Source organism: Mirounga leonina, unplaced genomic scaffold, assembly GCF_011800145.1.
Source record: "Mirounga leonina isolate KUSES-001 unplaced genomic scaffold, KU_Mleo_1.0 Mir_150, whole genome shotgun sequence".
Taxonomy (NCBI): Eukaryota; Metazoa; Chordata; class Mammalia; order Carnivora; family Phocidae; genus Mirounga; species Mirounga leonina.
The window spans coordinates 24,222,537-24,242,805 of record NW_023270374.1 but is presented as its reverse complement, the minus strand read 5'-3'; the positions used below and the strand labels follow the sequence as shown (position 1 = coordinate 24,242,805).

The 20,269-nt window shown below is 52.4% G+C and overlaps 1 protein-coding gene across 1 annotated transcript; it reads right to left on the bottom strand.

Moving 5' to 3' along the window:
- Positions 1-5,201: 5,201 nt before the first annotated feature.
- TRIB3 (tribbles pseudokinase 3) lies at positions 5,202-16,930 on the bottom strand. Its single transcript, XM_035006090.1, has 4 exons — positions 16,742-16,930; positions 14,641-14,925; positions 11,192-11,484; positions 5,202-6,458 (listed from the first exon to the last, which is right to left on the bottom strand). The coding sequence occupies exons 1-4, from the start codon at positions 16,811-16,813 to the stop codon at positions 5,966-5,968; spliced, it is 1,143 nt and encodes a 380-aa protein (XP_034861981.1). The 5' UTR covers positions 16,814-16,930; the 3' UTR covers positions 5,202-5,965.
- Between the last annotated feature and the right edge of the window lie 3,339 nt (positions 16,931-20,269).

Genomic DNA, 20,269 nt, shown 5'->3' with positions numbered 1-20,269 from the left:
GGGCTACTCATCTGGGTGATGGTTCTGTGGTTCTATCTCAGAGATAGACTCTCTGAGAGAAGAGTCTACATTGTTGTGTTGTGTTGTGTTGTGTTGAAGACATAATACACTTCTTTTTTTTTTTTAAAGATTTTATTTATTTATTCATGAGAGACAGAGAGAGAGAGGCAGAGGGAGAAGCAGGCTCCCAAGGAGCAGGAAGCCCGATGCGGGACTCGATCCCAGGACCCTGAGATCATGACCTGAGCCGAAGGCAGATGCTTAACCATCTGAGCCACCCAGGCGCCCGACATAATACACTTCTTATGGACTGAAAAAAAAGTCATATTTTTTCATTTTCACAATATCCTATTTGTTACACCCGTCAACCCAGCTCAGGGTAGGAGTGAACTACACAAGGGCCTGGATACCACGTGTCAGGATCATAGGGGCCATGTCAGAGGCTGGCCCTCGCATGTCAAATGAGATAGTGCATACAAAGTGCTTAGAACCATGCCTGGCACGTGATGTATCCTCTGTAAATATTAACCATCCCTAACAAGTGTCCTGCTTTGTTCTGGCCATGTAGGGTCTGCGTAGCCACCACTTTCATTTAGTCATTCAATAAACATTTAATTGAGCAGCTCTGTGTGCCAGGCACTGTTCTAGGAGCGGGGGAGACCATTATGAACAAAACATAGCCCCTGGCCTTCTGTACCTCCCACAAACAACAGAGATAGAATGTCCTGCCAGGTGGTGCTATGTGAAGAAAAAAAAAGCCAGTTAAGGAGAGAGGTAAAGCCGGTAGAACAGTCATCGTGGCTCAGATCTGAGCCCTGAGAGAGCCCTCTCGGACCTCTGAGTCCCTCTTGGCATCCAAGCAGGTGGAACTTATATACCCATTTTATACCTGGGCTGGGGTCTAACAAGCTCAGAGAAGAGCTGAAATGAGCTTGAGTTCCCCAAGGAGTCAGAATTTCTCCAAATACAGAGGTTCTCCAAATGGATGCTCAGTAACATCACCCAGGAGCTTGTTAAGATGCACAGCCCCTATGAGGAATTCTTAATCACAGGAAAGAAACTGAGGGTTGCTGGAGTGGGGGGTGGGGTGGGAGGGATGGGATGGCTGGGTGATAGACATTGGGGAGGGTATGTGCTATGGTGACCGCTGTGAATTGTGCAAGATTCAACAGAATCACAGATCTGTACCTCTGAAACAAATAATGCAATATATGTTAAGAAAAAAAAAAAGAAGAAGAAGGTAGCAGGAGGGGAAGAATGAAGGGGGGGAATCGGAGGGGTAGACGAACCATGAGAGACAATGGACTCTGAAAAACAAACTGAGGGTTCTAGAGGGGAGGGGGGTGGGAGGATGGGTTAGCCTGGTGATGGGTATTGAGGAGGGCACATTCTGCATGGAGCACTGGGTGTTATGCACAAACAATGAATCATGGAACACTACATCTAAAACTAATGATGTAATGTATGGGGATTAACATAAGAATAAAAAAAAAAAAAAAGATGCACAGCCCCACACAGTCTGACTCACAGGTCAGGAGAGGTCAGGGATCGGCCTTGTAAACAAGCATCCCAGGGGACTGACCAACCACATCTAGACTCTGTTCTTCCGGCTGCAGAGGTACAGGGGAGGGCTGGCCCGGTCTTACAGAGTCTCCAGGTCCAGCCTCAAAGGTGGGGTGGGGCTTAGCCACACAGAGAGGAGCGGAACAGGCTGGGGCCGAGAGACACCAAGCAATTTGTCCAGGGACACACAGCCCGCAGGGTCAGTTTTGGGTACACAGTGGTCAACTTATTTGATCAAGTATATCTCGTGCTGTCTATTAAAATAAATAAGTAAATAAAAAGCCATAAATTATTTTCAGCTCCTCCCATCAAGAGGGAGGATCTTTTTTCCCACCTCCTGAATGTGACTGTGTGACATGCTTTGGCCAATGGGACATTTGCTGATGTGACACCAGCGTAGCGTGCACGTTGGCGTCTGTCCTCTCTTATTGCTTTTTTGAAAGCCAAGACCACCACATGAGGGGGCCCGGCCTAAGCCTGTTGGAGGCTGAGACCTTGTGGAACAGAGGTGAGCCACCCAGCCCAGCCTCCTTAAAGCCTGCTGACTGACAGACTGACGGACGACACACAGCCAGGGGTGAGCCTGTGTGCCCTTCCAGCGGGCCCAAACTGCTGACCCAGAGAAGCAGGGACCGCTAAGTTTTGGTGTTTGTAATGCAGCAAAGCCTAGTTACTGGGGGAGAGAAATTTTCTCCCCTCCTTTGGGGCAAATTATACTTAATCATGGTCATTAACCCTAACTGCCCAACAGACAAACCCCGAATCACAAAGACCTCACCCAGGAAACTTCATGTCTTGCTCACTAAAACCCAGTGTAGATGTGGTGGTCCTCCTCCGTCTTGTAGCTAAGGGAACCGTGGCCTCAAGATGGCTGTGTTAGGAATGAGAGGGTGGAGGTCCACCAGCTCACAGTGGCCTCAGCCCAGAAGGGATCTCCCCCAGAGGGCACTTCTACACACACACCATTGGTCAGAATTAATCACGTGAGTGTAAGCGGGGGAAGGCAGGTAAGGGAGCACCTGGAATACGTGGTGACGCTCACCTTAGCCACAAAGAACTTACTTAACACAGAGGTAATTAGTTTCTTTCTCTCTTTCTTTCTTTCTTTAAGATTTTATTTATTTGAGAGAAAGAGAGAGAGAGAGGGAGAAGCAGACCCCTGCCGAGCAGACCCCCCCCAACCACGTGGGGCTGGATCCCAGGACCCTGAGATCACGACATGAGCAGAAAGCAGCCCCTTAACCAACTGAGCCACCCAGGTGCCCTGGTAATTAGCTTCTTAATTTGTATGGTTACCTGTTTAACATCTGGCTTCTCTCTTAGACTGAATCCCTGAGCGGAGGGACCACGTTTGTGTCCATCTGGCACCATGCCTGCCTGTAGCCATCATTCAAAATAGCGGTTGAATTGCTAAAGCGAATAAATAATCGGGCAGACCACAATATTATCTTTTGTGTTTAGCTCCCAGTTATAGAGAAAAACCCCAATTAAATTTCCTATAGTCCTCTCACTTGTAGTAATATATATGTATTACATTGGATATTGTAAAAGTTTTACAATGATCATTATATGAATATAAGTAGAACATGAAAGTCCCCACTAATTGCGTCAGGGGTTTGGCCACATGCATTACTTGGTGAGAGTCGATTCTGCATTTTTCTGTGCCAGTTTTCATGCAGCTGCCTCTGAGCCGCCTTGTCAAAAGTTCCTGCTTCAGGGGGCACCTGGATGGCTCAGTGGTTAAGCCGCTGCCTTCAGCTCAGGTCATGATCTCGGAGTCCTGGGATCGAGCCCTGCATCGGGCTCCCTGCTCAATGGGGAGCCTGCTTCTCCCTCTCCCTCTGCCCCTCCGCTCATGCACTCTCTCTCTCTCTCTCAAATAAATACATAAAATCTTAAAAAAAGAAAAAAGTTCCTGGTTCAAAGCAAAACCAGGAAACCAGGTGAGTTTCTCTGTTATGTGGTGTGGGCCGAGTCTTCTGCTCTCTAAACCACTTTTTTTACCTATAAAATGACAAACGTATTTACCTTCTAGGGTTGCCGTGAGAATTAAACGAGTCCCTCTGTGTAAGGTAGATAAAAGGTTGGCACAGTACCTGCCACTTGGCACCCCCATTTTAGAGTTTGTGTCCCTCCCCCTCACTCCACTGGTACCTGCGAGAACACTCAGCTTGTGAGGGAACTGGGGCTGTTAATTTGTCCACACAAATTGTTCCAACTGTCTGTTGGAAGCCAGTGGGGGAAGAAGAAAGCTTGGGGCCCTGTCCCCGGCCATCCTGGGTACAGAGAGAGGAGGCTGACTTGTCCCTATCAGTTAGCTTTTGCTGTGCAACAAAACACCCCAAAACTCAGTGGCTTAAAACAAAGATCCCTTTATTTAGCTCATGATTCCGAGGCAAGGCTTCTGGTCTCGGCCAGCCTGACTGATCGGTGCATTTGCAGACTGGTGGCTGGATGATCTAGAACGGTCGCCCTCACCTGTCTACAGCCAGCCATAACTTTGACCAGGACACCTCAGTTCTCGCGCCTTCTCCCACTACCTCCTCCCAGAATTTGCCTTTGCTCAGGTGACAACCCCTCCCACACGGAGCCTGAACCTCAGGGAGGCTGCACCCCCCGCCGCCGGAGGATTGGCCTGGTTAATTAGTGTACCCGCATTTCCCTGCTGGTGATTGGTCAGGAGAGGACATGTGACCCAGCCCTGGCCAATGAAATCTGTGGGAAAGTCAGCTAGGAGGGCTTCTGGGAAAGCTTTCGCCATCCCAAGAAAGAGCTCTGGGGGTAAAAGCAACAGCTGACTCTTATTGAGGGTTTAAGTGCTTTACAGGAAATAACTCATTCAACTGTCGTGAGTTGGGCACTGTTTCGCTCATTGTACAGATGAGTAAGCTGAGTAGTTAAGACACTTGAGGGAGGGGCGCCTGGGTGGCTCAGTCGTTAAGCGTCTACCTTCGGCTCGGGTCGTGATCCCAGGGTCCTGGGATCGAGCCCCGCATCGGGCTCCCTGCTCCGCGGGAAGCCTGCTTCTCCCTCTCCCACTTCCCCTGCTTGTGTTCCCTCTCACTGTGTCTCTCTCTGTCAAATAAATAAAATCATAAAAAAAAAAAAAAAAGACACTTGAGGGTCAGCTAGTGAGTGTGGGAGCCAAGACATCGTTCCAGGCAGCGTGACTCCAGAGGACTGAGTCCTCTGGTGCTACAGTACCACCCTCCTGCTTCCTCTGGTCACGGATCTCTCTTCTGTTGACACCTGGGACCTCTGTGGCCATTGTGTCAGTCGTCACTAGGGACAACAGAGCAGAGCGAGAATGAGCCCGGGGAGCCAGTCCTTGCTGACGGCTGAGGGCGGAACCAACCAGCCCAGAAGCCCGTTCCACCTCTTGACTTCTTGGCTTTGTGTGAAATTTCCTTCTTTTGAAAGCCACTTTGGCCCAGGGTTTCAGTTACTTGCAGCCAAAAAGTACCCTCCCAGAGACACCAGTGCCTCCCGAAGGAACAGACGGCGAGCGCAAGACCTGCTGGGCTGCAGGGAATCTGTTCTCACAAACCACAAGCCTCTGGCCTCGCCATGGACAAGGAGAACTGCTGAGATGGGGAGGAGAGGAGAGAACAAATGTCCAGGAGACATTAAAATATCTCATAACTCCTTTATTAGGCAAAAGGTAAAAATACATTCTTACGGCATCCAAAACCCACAGTGTTGATCCAAAACCCAGAATAGGGCTTGAGACTTTCCAGGAGGCCAGGAGGAAGAGCCCGCCTCCTCCAACCTCAACTCTGGTGCTCAGGCCAGCGGGGGACAGCCGTGGACCCTCGTTCCAAACTGGCCTTGAGTTAGATGACGATCAGCCGCATGGTTTGAACCCGCAAGCCTCCAGCCTGAATCCTTGGCTCGGGCCTGGATGGAGAAGACAGAGCTGCTGGGTGCACAGTTCCCAGCACGGCCTGGGCTCTGGGGTCCTGAGTTGTGAGGGGGAGGCCTGGAGGCTTTGGCACAGGGATTTGTGAGAGGGACTGTCCAGGGTCAGAAGTGCCTGGGCACCAGCATGAGTGGATGTTGACACTTGTATTGGGAGGGCCCCGTGCGGACACACCTGCAGGCATGGAAAAGTGTGGTGAGCTCTGAGAGCGGGAGATTTGTCTTCTGCTCACTGCTGTGTTCCCGACGCCTAGAACAGGGCTTGGCACACGGTGAACTCCCAAGAAGCATGTGTTAAATGCACAAGCCTGTGTGCACAGGTATGAGGAGCCACACAGGTGTGCATACAGCCCACTCCATACATGCCTCTTCCTTTCTCCCTTCTAGAAGGCACTAAGGTTCGGCTCGGTGCAAAAAAGGCCGGAGAGAGCTTGGAGATACCCCAAACTCAGTCCACTGTTTGCAGCTGAGAGTCGAGGACTCCCTAGCCATACAGACCCGCTTCTGCTTCCCCCTCCTCTTCCTCAGCTTCCTCCAACCGCGGCCCTTCGGGGACCACCTGGTCAGCCGCCCAGAGGTGGGATCGGGATGGAGCTGAGGGGATCGGGTTGTCCCGCAGCCAGGGGTGCAGCAGGATGCCCGCGGCCGTGAGCCGCTCAGCTGGCTCCCGTCGAAGGAGGCAGCGGACCAGGCAGCGGGCGGGAGCCGAGAGGCCCTCAGGCAGGGCAAAGGCACCGCGGCGGATCTTGCCAAAGAGCAGGGCAGGCTCTGAGTCTTGGAAGGGGTAGCGGCCCGCCAGCATGGTGAAGAGCGCGACGCCCAGGCTCCACACATCGGCTGCCTTGCCCGAGTAGGAGGCCCTGGAGCTGAGGATCTCCGGTCCCACATAGGCTGGGCACACGTGTTTGTCCCACAGGGAGTCGTCCGGCCCGGTCAGCACGCAGGCGTCCTCCAGGTTCTCTAGCACCAGCTTTGTCCTGTGGCAGGGAGACAGACAGAGGGGTCAGCTCCCATGGGGACCCCCATGCCACCACCCTCTGCTCTCACCCTTAATGGCACCCATGTCGTGAGCGACTGCTGGCATCTGGCAGGACTGAGCCAGTCCTGTGAGACTGGTTGGTTGATCACATTTTACACACGAGGAGGCCCAGGCTCAGAGACGTTAAGTTATTTCTCAAGGCCACAGAACAACTGGGTTTGAACTAGGACTCTGAGAGGAGCACATTTCCCAACAGTCCCTCGAGGAGGGGCTGAGGGGGCCAAGGGCACTAAGCCTCTCTTAAACCAGAGGCAAACTTAGGGTCCAGGCAGGTAATAAAGTGAGAGAAATAGGAAGTGGGGACCATGCCAAACACCTCAGCACAAACACTGCCTAAAAAGGGCACTGCTGGGGCACCTGGGTGGCTCAGTCGTTAAGCGTCTGCCTTCAGCTCAGGTCATGATCCCAGGGTCCTGGGATGGAGCCCCACATCGGGCTCCCTGCTTGGCGGGAAGCCTGCTTCTCCCTCTCCCACTCCCCCTGCTTGTGTTCCCTCTTCGCTGTGTCTTTCTGTGTCAAAAAAATAAATAAAATATTAAAAAAAAAAAAAAGGGCACTGCTAACAACATTACAGTCAATGTTCTGGAGTGTCCATGGGGCACCTGACCCAGAGCTAAGCTCATTATCTGCTGTATCTCATCATTTTACAGCCACAGGGCACAGGGCTGGGATGTGAACCCCAGCTCTCACCCACCCAGAGCCACTGCTATGAACCCCTCACTGTTCCCAAGTGGCTCCACATTCCCATTTTTCCCCAAGAGAAACCAGAAACCATATGTTAATGAAAAATCCCAGTTTTTGAAATGTTGGCAGCCAATTTCAATTAAAAACAAATGAACACGGGGCGCCTGGGTGGTTCAGTCAGTGAAGCGTCTGCCTTCCGTTCAGGTCATGGTCCCAGGGTCCTGGGATCGAGCCCCGCATCGGGCTCCCTGCTCGGCAGGAAGCCTGCTTCTCCCTCTCCCACTCCCCCTGCTTGTGTTCCCTCTCTCGCTGTGTCTCTCTCTGTCAAATAAATAAATAAAATCTTAAAAACAAAAAAACAAATGAACATGTACGTGGGACCAAAAAAAAAAATATGTGTGTGAGGCCCACCATATGCAACTTCCGCTTTAAACAATTCCCACAGAGCACTCCAGGTTACTTTAATAATAACCTTTCTGTTACCAATGCCATTTTTTTTTATTACCACTGCTATTAAAATTATTCTATGACACCACTTCTGGGGCGCCTGCTGGCATTTGAAAAAAATCAAGGCCCAGGCAGGTAAAGCCACTGTTAAAGCCAAAGAGCAGGTAAAAAGTAAAACCAAGATTCGAAGCCAGGTCTGTCTCCACCAGCCCTCTTCTACCAACAGTGCTTCTCAAACTATTGCCTTAAAAAGACATGAAGTACTTTCTCACCCTGGGAGGTCTGTGGGTGATGTAACTCATCCTAAGTTCACAATTATTTGAAGCTGGGTATTAGCTTAAAAAATCATTATAAAATTTATATTCTACTTCTTACTAAAGGCATGTTCATTTTAGTATAAAATGTAGAAGGAGAGACGGAAATAGAAAATCACCGTTAGGCAAGCATCACAACAGTAACTGCTACAAGGAAGGTGGATGCCCTGTGAAAATCCCTGGGCAAATTTGAGGAGAAACAGTATTTACACACATGGCCTCGAAGCACCTGCCCAAGGTATGTATGTATGTATTTTTAAAGATTTTATGTTATTTATTTATTTGACAGAGAGACAGTGAGAGAGGGAACACAAGCAGGGGGAGTGGGAGAGGGAGAAGCAGGCTTCCCGCCGAGCAGGGAGCCCGACGTGGGGCTCGATCCCAGGACCCTGGGATCATGACCTCAGCCGAAGGCAGACGCTTAAGGACTGAGCCACCCAGGTGCCCCACGATTTTATTTTATTTTTATTTTAGAAAGAGAGAGCGTGAGCAGGGAGAGGGGTAGAGGGAGAGGGAGAGAGAGAGAGAAGAAGACACCCCACTGAGCACAGAGCCCAAGGTGCAGGTTCAGTCTCACAACCCTGAGATCATGACCTGAGCAGAAATCAAGAGTTGGAGGCTTAACCAACTAAGCCACTCAGGTGCCCCCCCCAAGGTATTTATTAATTACAAGGGGTAAATTAGGAACCTTACAGTGGAGAACCTTGGCAGACACCACCTTAACCAAATGACTGAGGTTAACAATCACAGGAACACATATCACCATCATGCATCTTCTGACACGGTGTGCTGAGAAGGACCTATCCCTCTTGTGGTATTCTTTTTTTTCTTTAAGATTTTATTTGTTTATTTGTTTATTTATTTGAGAGAGAGAGAGAGCACTCATGAGTTGGGGGAAAGGGAGAGGGAGAGAGAATCTCAAGCAGACTTGGCAATGAGCACAGACCCCACTTGGGGCTCCACGCACGGCTCCATCTCAAGACCCTGAGATCATGACCCAAGCCGAAACCAAGTGTCAGACGCCCAACTGACTGAGCCACCCAGGCACCCTTCCTGTTGGTACTGTTGCCAAAAATGCATAATCTCAGTCTAAGCATGAGAAAAACATCCATCAAATCCAAGTTGAGAGGCAATGTATAAAATAACTGACTGGTACTATTCAAAAGTGTCAAGGTCACGGTGGCATGGAAGTCGGAGTCTGGTAAGGAGTGTGTACAACTCACCTGCTGAATCAACTAGCCCTGAAAAGAAAATTTTGAAAAAAGAAAAAAAAACCAAAAACCAAAAAGTGTCAAGGTCAAGGAGGACAAGGAAAGACTAAGGGACTGTTTCAGACTGGAGCAGACTAAGGAGACAGGACAACTGAATGCAGGCTGGGATCCTGGACTGGATCCTGGACAGAAAATTGGTATTAGTGGGAAGCTAGTGAAATCGGAACCAATCCATGGTTTAGTGACTAGTACTAGACCAAGATTAATTTCTTAGTTTTTTGGGTTTGTTTTCGTTTTTTTTTTTTAAGAGAAAGAGAGAGAGGGAAAGTGAGCTTGAGCTGGGGGTGGGGCAGGGAGAGAGGGAGAGAGAATCCCAAGCAGACTCCCCACTGAGCATGGAGCCTGACGCAGGGCTCGATCTCACGACCCTGAGATTATGACCTGAGTGGAAACCAGAGTTGGTCACTTAGCCAACTGAGCCACCTAGGCTTAGTTTTGATAGTTGTTTTTTGGTTTTGATAGTTGTTCTGTGGCTATGTGAGAAGTTAACATTAAGGGAAGTGGGTGAAGGAGATATGAAAACTCTTTGCACTATTTTCACAACTTTTAGGAAAGTCTAAACGTATTTCAAAAGTTTAAAATGGGGACGCCTGGGTGGTTCAGTCGGTTAAGTGTCTGCCTTCCACTCAGGCCACGATCCCAAGGTTCCGGGATCAAGCCCCGCATCAGGCTCCTTGCTCAGTGGGGAGTCTGCTTCTCCCTCTGCTGCTGCTCCCCCTGCTTGTGCGCGCGCTCTCTCTCTCTCTGATAAATAAATAAACAAACAAACAAACAAATAAATAAATAAAATCTTTTAAAAAAAAGTTTGAAATGTGAATGGGTGGGGGGTGCCTGGCTGGCTCAGTTGAAAGAGCATGTGACTCTTGATCTTGGGGTCATGAGTTTGAGCCTCATGTTGGGTGCAGAGATCACTTAAAAAAATAAATTAAAATGTGCCGTGGGGTCGCCCTCCTTCCCCACCCCCCAACCCCACAAAAAATCTTGCAATGTAATCCATGTTCCTGATGGCTGTTCATGTGGACCTGACTGGCTTGCCTGCTCCTGGACACACCCCCCTCCTGCTCACCGATCCCCCCCACCCCACCCCCAGTCTGGGGGAGGGGAGAGAATGCCGGCTCCCCTCTCCGCTCCCTCCCTCCAACATCACCGATTCTGTTCCACAGAAAACGTTCCCATTGAGGAGCCTCAGGGCCCGTTGTGGCTTGTTGTCTGTGGCCCTGACATCTTGGAAACACCTTAACAGTCCACTTTTCTCCTACCAATGGGGAAACTGAGGTCCAGAGACCTTGAGTCACCCAGAGTCAGCAGGTAAGCCCAGCCAGGCCTCCCCCCTCTCAAGCTCAGGGTGGATGAGGACCTCTCTGGAGTCACATCTGGGTTCGCTTCCAGCTCTACTATTTAGCTGTGGCATCTTGAGGGTTACTTGACTTCTCTGGGCCGGTTTCCTCACCTGGCCTCTGGGAACAAGAAGAGTGCCTACCTCATCTTTGTCAGCATCCAGGCCGAGTCAGAGAGTGCAGCCAAGTTCTTCGTCACTGTCAGCTCTTACGACTGTCACAGAGACAACGCTCCAGCCCAGGGGCTTTCATTAGCCCCGAGTCAACCTTTTTTTTTTTAAAATATTTTATTTATTTATTTGAGAGAGAGAATGAGATAGAGAGAGCATGAGAGGGGGGAGGGTCAGAGAGAGAAGCAGACTCCCTGCCGAGCAGGGAGCCCAACATGGGACTCGATCCCGGGTCTCCAGGATCATGACCTGAGCCGAAGGCAGTCGCCCAACCAACTGAGTCACCCAGGCGCCCCCGAGTCAACCTTTTCCCGGGAACCAAGCAGAGGAGTCAGTCCCCGCTTCTCCATTTCTTTGTGTAAGTTGCTTTGCCTTCGTGGGCCTCAGTGTCCCCATCAGGGCCCATCTCTTAGGTATGTCTGCGAGGAGGGTCTCTGGCCACACTCACCTCTCGCGGTCGGTGAAGACAAAGCGCCGCAGCTTGAGATCGCGCAGGACCAGCCCGTGCTGGTGACAGTGCGCCACGGCGGCGGCCATCTGGCGGAAGAGCGCGGCGGCTTCGGGCTCCGGGAGGCGGCGGCGGCGGCGCACCAGGCTGTGCATGTCGCCGTGGGGCCGCGGGAAAAAGGTGTACAGGTGGCGGGGGCCTGCCACGACGTCGGCGGGCCGCGCCACGTGTCCTTGCGGGGGCAGCCGCGAGTAGGGCTCCAGCGCCGCCAGGGCCTCGCGGGCCGGGTACACCTGTGGGCGGGGCTTGGCATGAGCGCGGGCGCCGCCCGGTGGAGGGGGGGGGGGGGGGGGGGGGGGGGGGGGGGGTGGGGGGGTTGGGAACAGCCCCAGCCAAGCCTTTGGGCACTATTGTGCGCTAGGCACCGGGCCCGAGCCGCTCCCCCCTCACAAAGCTGGGAGGCCACACAGCCAGCGAGTGGCAGGGCTGAGATCTGAACCCATGCTCCGTCTGCGCTCTCAACTGCCACCTTATATGGCCTTAAACTTCAGATAACTGGGAAATAATAGGTAACCCAAATGAAAATAACCCCCAGGGCCCAGGGCCGGGTAAATCCAGAAGAGCAGAGAGCGCGCGCAGGTCACCTTATGCAGAGCATCGCCAGGCTCATAGCTCCCATTCCCTAGGATTCACTGCTTGCCAACCCCCCGCCCCCCGCCCCCCACCCTTGCCACCCACTCCAGGCGCAGGCACTGCATGGCAGGCCGCGGGTGCCAGCCATAGAGATCCAATCTGCCTGACAGCCATGGTCCCTGCCCTCCTGATGCCTACAGTCCAAACCAGCCAAAAACTAAATATTTCCCAATTCTGATAAGCATCGCAAAGGAACCAAGAAAGATGCTGGAATAGAGAATATTTTGGAAGGGGGCACCTAGGTGAAAAGGTGTGGTCTGAAAGGGGTTCTGGGGAAGTGACCTGAATGATTCAGAGATGCCCATGGGATAAGGTTTCCAGGGGGAGGATATGGGCAGTGCAAAGGCCCCGAGGCAACAAAGAGCTTGAGCTGCTCTAGAACACCAGCCCCAGATTAGTTCAGCTGGAGTAGGGTAAGAGAGGGAAGAGGGGCAGTGGTGAGAGGGCGAGGGTGTCAGAAAACGTGCTAGGGGCTTTATGGACTTTAGGTGGGAGCCTCGCCACAGCCCTGAAAGGTGTGTTCTGTTTTACTGCTGGTGAGACTGATGTTCAGAGAAGGAAGGGCACTTGTTGGAGGCCATACAGCCGATCAGAGGCAGAGCGGGGAGACTCACTTAGTTTGTCTGCCTTCAACCCTTCCCATGTTATGTTGGCTCTCCCACACAGAAAATAAACCAATAAAGCATATACATATTTAATTCATGAAAAAAATGTAAGCATGTCTTAAAACAACAAACACACACTTGGGTGGCATGGAAGAAAGAATCCAAAAAACAGAGACTACTTTTTTTTTTAAGTCAGGGCAAGCACATTCCTGCCTTCGTACATTTGCACTTGCCTGTCCTGCTTCCTGGATGCTCTTCCCTAGATACCCACAGGGCTGGCTCCCCCAGCTCAAACGTCACTGCTCAAATGTCGCCTCCTTGGAGAGTTCTTCCTGGACTAAAATCACCTGCTCCCCCATGGTCCCTGTCCCCCTCTCTCCCAGCTCCTAGCTTTCTCTCCAAAGCACTTATGATCACCTGGCACAGGATCACCCTTCCCTTGTGCCATATTTTACTTATTCCCTTGTTTACTGTCCAAGTCCTCCACTAGAGCATCAGCTTGATGAGAGCAGAACTCTATCTTGGAACCACAGCAGGGTGCATGGCACGTAGGGTGCTCAGTGAAGGTTTGTTGAATGAATGAATAGGTGATAATCTACAGACAGAATGCCGATCCCTCTACACACTGACCAGAAAAGGCGATGTGGAAACGGCAGGTCGGCCCTACGGCTCATGCTAGCATGAGGATAAGCATGTGCCAGGAGACCCCCCCAAATGTTTCTGAATAACTGGGGCTATGAGAAAGCATGGCGCTTCTGGTTTGAGCCGGCTTTGGTCATGCCACTCAGCATGGACTCCCCTCCCCAGTAGGAACAGAAGAAAACCTGTAATGTTGCAGGAAAAGGAGCCAGAGTTCAGGGATTCCTTAGAGCACTTGGGGCAGAGCACTGGGGACCTGCAGTGGGCAGCCCAGAGCCCAGGTAAAGCTGGTGGCTGGACACAGGTCTGCTTCTATCCCCCTGCCCACTGCACCCCCACCCCAGTAGGAGCCAGTTGCCAATGCTCCCGGGTGGAGGCTTAAGTCCACCTGCTTCTCTGTGCATTCCCAAGGGGACCCAGGCCCCCTTCTTCCCGTCCCCTGTGTAGCTGGGTCTCCTGTATCTTTCTTACCCCACCCACCAGAAGCAAACTGACCTGCTATGTCTGAAACACGTGTCCTAGCATGGGGCCACAGCCCTGGGCTCGGTCTCACCTCTGACACCCCCTGGCTCTGTGACCACAGTTTTATGAGCCTCAGTGTCCTCTATCTGCAAAATGGGCCAATAATAGTAACTACCTCATAGACTGGGTGAAGATTGGAAGAGATTACACACACTAAGCCATCAACATAGTACCTAGTGCATAGTAAATACCTATTATTATAGTTCTTCGTCTCTGCCTTTTTAGGATGTGACCTGCCAATGTCCCCTGGGCCTCACTTGCCCATTTCCTGATTTCTGCCAAGAACCCTGGACTTTGCCCTAGGAGCCAGGCCCGATACAGTGAGGTTTCGTGCTTGGCCCTTCCTTCTTGGCCTCGGTCTTTCCATCTGTGAAATGGTCACAGGCTAAGCCCAATGACCTCCAGGGTCCCAGGAGTTCTGATGTCTACCCCACCTCACCCTTCCCTTGTGCAAATATCTTCAGTGGCTCCCGCAGCCCAGGGCCAGCTCCTTTCTCATGCTTTCACAACCGGTGGCCACCGGCCCTCCCCTCCTGCCCCTCTCCAGTCTGGCCGGGGTGAAGTCCTTTGAACCCTCTGATGCCTCACATGCTCTTGCTCCTCAGGCCTCTGCACTGCGGCCTCCCCTGCCCGGATCTCCATTCTCCCATGTCTCCCTGGCTAACTCCTGCTCAGCTTTTCTGACACCTGCCTTGAATACACTGGAGGCTCCTGCTCTGTGCTCCCACGGCCCCTAGGCTCCACCCCTATGGCCTGTATCATACTATGGGCCTAAGCTGCGCATCCCCCAGGGCTGGGCCTGTCAGGTTTACCTCTCTGGCCTCAGCCCAGGCCAGAGCCTGACAGAGAGCTGGGGGCTCACTGACTGCTTCCCCAGTAAACACAGGAACAAAGTAACCCTAAGGACCCCTCCACCCTGACAGTCCTCTGGAGCCAAGGCCCTTTCCAGGCCCCTGTGATGCTGGAGGAGAGTGACCCCAGGGGACCCACCTTGCAGGTGTACTCCGTGCCTATGGGGCAGCGCAGGGCACGGTAGGCTCGGCCACCTTCCTCGGGCTCCAGGAGGACATAGGGCCCAAGCCGGGAGGCAGTGGTCACAGCGAGGGCCTGGGCTGGAGCAGGGGGTGGGATCAGGGGCAGCGGGCAAGGGGGCAGCTGGGGCCCACTTCGAGCTTGTTTCCGGGTGGGACATTCGGTGTCTAGGTCACTGTCCAACTCCAACCGCTTCCTCCTGGACGGGGCACCCATAGGAGCAGCCAGAGGGGTGACTTGCATCTACAAAGAAGGGGGGAAAGCACTGAAGGGAGGCTGCTTGGCGGCACCCCCCTTCCCTAGCTGTTATGGAGGGTGACTTGGCAGTGTGCATTAAACTGACAAATGCACTTACCCTTGACCAGGTGTCCCACTTCTGGAAATTTATCCTCCCATTAAAATGCTCACCAAAATATTAAACACAGGAAAAGCTGTTCAGGAGAGCCTTGTATCTAATAGCAAAAGGCGGGAAACACCCCCAAATGGCCATCAGCAGGGACCTGGTTAAACATCATGGTACAGCCACACGGCAGACTACAGTACGTGGACTGCCTTGGGAGGGAGACCCCACATTGAGTGAAAGGCCATAATCCCAAGGTGGTAAGAATGCAACAGCAGGTGGCTGTAGTCAGACATTCCTGGGTTCTAGTCCTGGCTCACACCCTTCCTGGCTGGGTAGCCCTGGGCAAGTCCTGCAGTCTTCCCCGGCCTCAGTTCCCTCACCTGTAAAGGGGGAGCAGGATGCAAAGCCCATAGGATTTTTACGATGATGAAATGAAAACGCAAATAATTTAGAGCGACCTGTTGCAGGGTGGATGTCAGCAAATCATTCATAGCCGAAGGCGCTTCAGAGTTCTCCTTGGGACTATCCCTGGGGTGGCCCTTCCAAGGCCACAGCAGCACTCCAGGCTCTGCTTTGGCTGGATCCATGCCTCAGAGGCTGGTAGGGCCTGGGATAAGCTCCCTGGGGCAGGTGGTTACCCTAACCGAGCAAGGGACTTCACAGGCCACACTGCGGGACTAGAATCTCCACGGTAGGATGGAGGCAGCCCCTCATATCTATTTCTCGCTGCCCCCGGACACCTCTGGGGGAAGAAGGGCCGGTCACACCAAACACACTCACAGAACCCAGAGCAGACAGCTGTACACACACCCCTCAAAACCACAGTTTGTCCAAGCCAGCCAGCTGAGACACCACATGGAGGGCAGAGAGGGGCACGCACATCATTAAGTGACACACGCCTCATCCTCCGTGGGCAAGTGTGCAGGCATGCACACACAAAGCCCTCGCACCCATCACGCTCCCCACTGCACGACCGACAGCAGGAAGGTCACCGGCACCGTCTGACACGAGCCCCATCCCCCTCGGCCGCCTCGCCCAGCCCTCCCCAGCCAGGCTCCCCCGGTGGGAGCGGAAGCGGCGGCCAGCGGGGGTCCCGAGGCAGAGGATCAGCGGAAACGGAGCGGCGGGAGGCGGAGAGGCAAGGCAAGGAGGCTGGGCCCCAGGGCTGCGAGACACCCCAGGGTCCGCAGGCACAAAACACACACGCGCACAGCACAACCTGCGACCCGCAGCCGCAGCGCCAGGGGCACACCTGCGGCGACGCTCCGTGCGCTCCGGGGTCCCGCACCCCGCATCCTCGCTTCCACTCGCCCTGCGCCCGCCCGCGTCCCCAGGGCACCCCAGCCCGGCCCCAGCCGTGTCCCCCGCTCGGCCGACACCGGCCACCAGGTACGCAGCCCTCCCCACAGCTCGCAGCGTCCGCCGAGACACATTCCCCCCCAACCCCGCAGGCTCACGCGGACCCCCAGGCTCACCCTACAGCGACACAGACACTACACAGAGTCCCCGGCGCCCCCCCCCCCCCGCAACAGGCCCCTCACACACACGCCTCCCCCGCCCCACACTCACCTCTCGGGGCGACACTCCCACACCTCTGTCCCCGCCTCCCTCCGCCCCCCGGATACCGCCGCCACCTTCGCGGGGGCGCACCCTCGCACCCCGCCCTCCACCCCCGCCCGCTCGCGGCTCCGGCCCCTCTCGGGCCCCGCTGGGTACCTGGGCCGGGCGTGCGGCAGGGGTCCTGAGTCGCCGGGGCACTCCCACGTGGCCGGGGGCCCGCTGCGACATGACCGAGCTCGGGACCCCGGCCCCCCGCAGCCGGACACGTGTGGAGCCGCCGGCGCTTCCGCCGCGAGTGTCTCCCGGCCCCAGCGCCGGCTCCGGCCCCGGCCCGGGTGATGCAAACCTGCGCTAATCGGCCACCGCCTGCGCGCGGGCCCGGGATTGCACCATCCCCCGGGCTCCGCCCCTGGGGCCACCGCCCCGGCGCGCCCCGCCCCGCCCCCCTCGCCTCACCTGACCTCCAGGGGTGCCTGGGCTCCACCTCCTCCCCGACCTGCCCCGCGCACACGCCCCCTACTGGCTCTCCCTATCACCTTGGAAAGAGCACTTTAACTTTTCTGAGCCTCAGTTTCCCCGTATGTGAAATGGGGAGAACATCCTCCCCTTTCAGGATGCGGAGGAGAAAAAGAGCAAACCGTGACGGTTTCCGCGTGCTTTCCTGTTCATAAAGAACCTTCCCACCATTGCTTTATTAACTTTAGGAAGACCCTCGGCAATCAGAAAGCCCCGCTCGCCCCATCCTACTAAGGGGTAGCCTGAGGCCCAGCGCTGGGAAAGCAGCCTGGGAGCTCTGCAAAGACTGCAGACTCAGGAGCTGACTCCGGACCCAGAAGAGCTAGTGTGGTGCCCTGGGGCTGCCTGAGGTCGGGCAGGCTTCACAGCGTTCATTGAGGCAGTGCAGCCTAATGGTTAAGAGTCAGTGCCTAAACCAGCCTAAGAGTGCACCCCCACCTTTGCACATACGCACTGTGCAACCTCAGGAAAGCTACTTCAAACCCTGCTGGGACTGAAGTTCCTCCTCTGTAAAATGGGCTTATAGGAGTCTCACTTCACAAGATGTTTGCTGGGACAAAATACTTAGAACTATGTGGCACATCCTAAGTGCTCAATAAATAGAATGGAGGCTCAGAGAGGGGAAGGCACCGATAACAGGATTTGCAGCCCAAGCCTAGGAGGCCCTGGGGCCACTTGCTATTTGGTGAAGCATCACTGTACAGCCCTCAGGGTCCAGCACCTTTCTGGGAAATCCCTTTTAGGTCTTGATGTCTGAATGCACCAGGGTCAAAAAATAACTCCTCCAGGCAGAGGTTGGATGAATCGTGGGTGGAGTTACCTTTGTTTCTCAGGTTCCAGAACCCCAGGGAGCAGCTCACCTGTGTCTCAGGACCTTCAGGGCTCATCAGGGTGTTCTGGGATCTCATTTAACCCTGGAGACTCCCCTGCCAGGGAGTGACTAATGAACTCATTTTCTACACCAGGACCTCTAGACTCAAGTGGAAAATCCCACAGCAGTAAGGGACAAAGAAAGGTGGGTTTGGTTGTTTTCTGAGCTTCTCTCTGAAGCCAAAACTGTGCTGGGTTTGCTCAGACATCCTTAGCTTTGTCCATGCTGTGTCAGACCCTGTTCTAAATGCTGGGGGCTCAACAGTGACAAGACTGACCCATCCCTGCCCTCACAGATCTCATAAATCAGTGGGAAGACAGACCATTAGCAAGAAAATAAAATCAATAACCAAGATCATTTAAAATTGATGTCATGTATTTTCTTTTTTTTTTTAAAGATTTTATTTATTTATTTGAGAGAGAGAGAATGAGAGACAGAGAGCACGAGAGGGAAGAGGGTCAGAGGGAGAAGCAGACCCCCCGCTGAGCAGGGAGCCCAATGTGGGACTCAATCCCGGGACTCCAGGATCACGACCTGAGCCGAAGGCAGTCGCTTAACCAACTGAGCCACCCAGGCGCCCGATGTCATGTATTTTCTTGAATAAAGAAATAAGATAGATTTGAATAGGATAGATTTGTCCTCTATCAGATATGAGTGAGGGGTGTCTATTTTCATGAGGGTTCATCAGGAAGGTGATGTTTAAACTAAGATCTTAAGGAAGAGATGGGTGAGAAGTGCAAAGATCTGAGGGGACACAGAAAAAGTAAGTGCAAAGGCCCCAAGGCACTTAAGGAACCATGAGATAGTCACTATGACCTCTATTCTACAGATGAGTGAAAGTAAGGGGCTTACCCAAGAGCACCCAGCTGGTAGTATGAAGCAGATTTGAGATTTGCTGGGGCAACTAACTCCGGTGGCCACACTGTTCAGGGGCATTTTGCAACCTTTGCACCCCAGTCGCCTTCACCTGGACTGGTGGATATGGCTTCTGGAACTGTACCCAGCGCATGGTCCCCCAGGTGTGGGGGTGAGCCTTGTCACAGTTGAGGGTGTCAAATCCCAGTTCTCTAGACCAACAGAACATAAAATATAAGTCACACTTGTAGTTTCAAATTTTCTAGTCAAGCATTAAAGAAGAACAAAAAGAAATTTATTTTTTTAAAAGATGTATTTATTTATTTGAGAGAGAGACAGCATGCGTGCACACGAGGGGGGGAGGGGCAGAGGGAGAGGGAGAAAGAGAATCTCAAGCTGACTTCCCGATAAGCGTGGAGCCCGACAGGGGGCTCGATCTCACAACCCTGAGGTCATGACATGATCTGAAATCAAGAATCAGACACTCAACCAGCTGAGCTACCCAGGCGTCCCTGGGTGAAATTAATTTGAATAATATATTCTATTTAATCCAATATATCTAGCATACTATCATTTCAACAAATAATAAAAAATTATTAATGAGATCATCTAATTTTTTTCCTTACTGATTTTTCAAAATCTGGTATTTTATACTTAGTTCAGAAAGAAATCAGCGTGGGAGCTAAATTGTCAGTGCTTAAAGTGAAATGTTATTCTACCAAAACAATTAAACTGTGTTTAACGGACAAAATGTTTCATCTGCATTAAAATTAAAAGTTCAATCACATGAAAAAATTGAGTTTCTTAGTCATACTAGCTCTATTTTAAACGCTCCGTAACTTTATGTAGTAAATGGTTACCTAATTGAGTAGCACAGCCCTAGACCACGATTTCCTGGCACATGATCCAGGGAGTGTAGCAAAGAAGTGAAGGGCCTATTGGGTTGATGGTATAGATGCTAAATAACCTTGAGCTTCAGTTTTATGCAACTATAAAATGGGATTAATTATACCCTTCCTTGCATTATAGTCCTAAGGATTAAATGCATTAAGGTATCCTCGAGTCAGATCACATTTCGTGGGTTCACATCTTACCACTTCCAAGGGATGAAATTTCAGGTAAATTCCTTAAGCTCTCTGTGCCTCAGTTTCCTCATCTGTAAAATGGAGATAATAATAGTACCTATTTCATTGGTTTGTCGTGAGGATCCGATGACTTAATATTTGTGAAGTGCCTGGAATATAAATGCTATATAAATATTTGTTTAAAAGTAAGAAAATAAATGGTGACCAACTCCCCTCCCCAGTAAAATGCAAAAATGTTCTCATTCCTAGAGAGAGAATTTGGCTCTCATGAATTTCCTTCTCTCCAGGCTTAGACATTGCACTACTCTGGTTTCTGAGCCAAGCAGGCTGCATGTCTATTTGCTGTAGTTCTGCTGG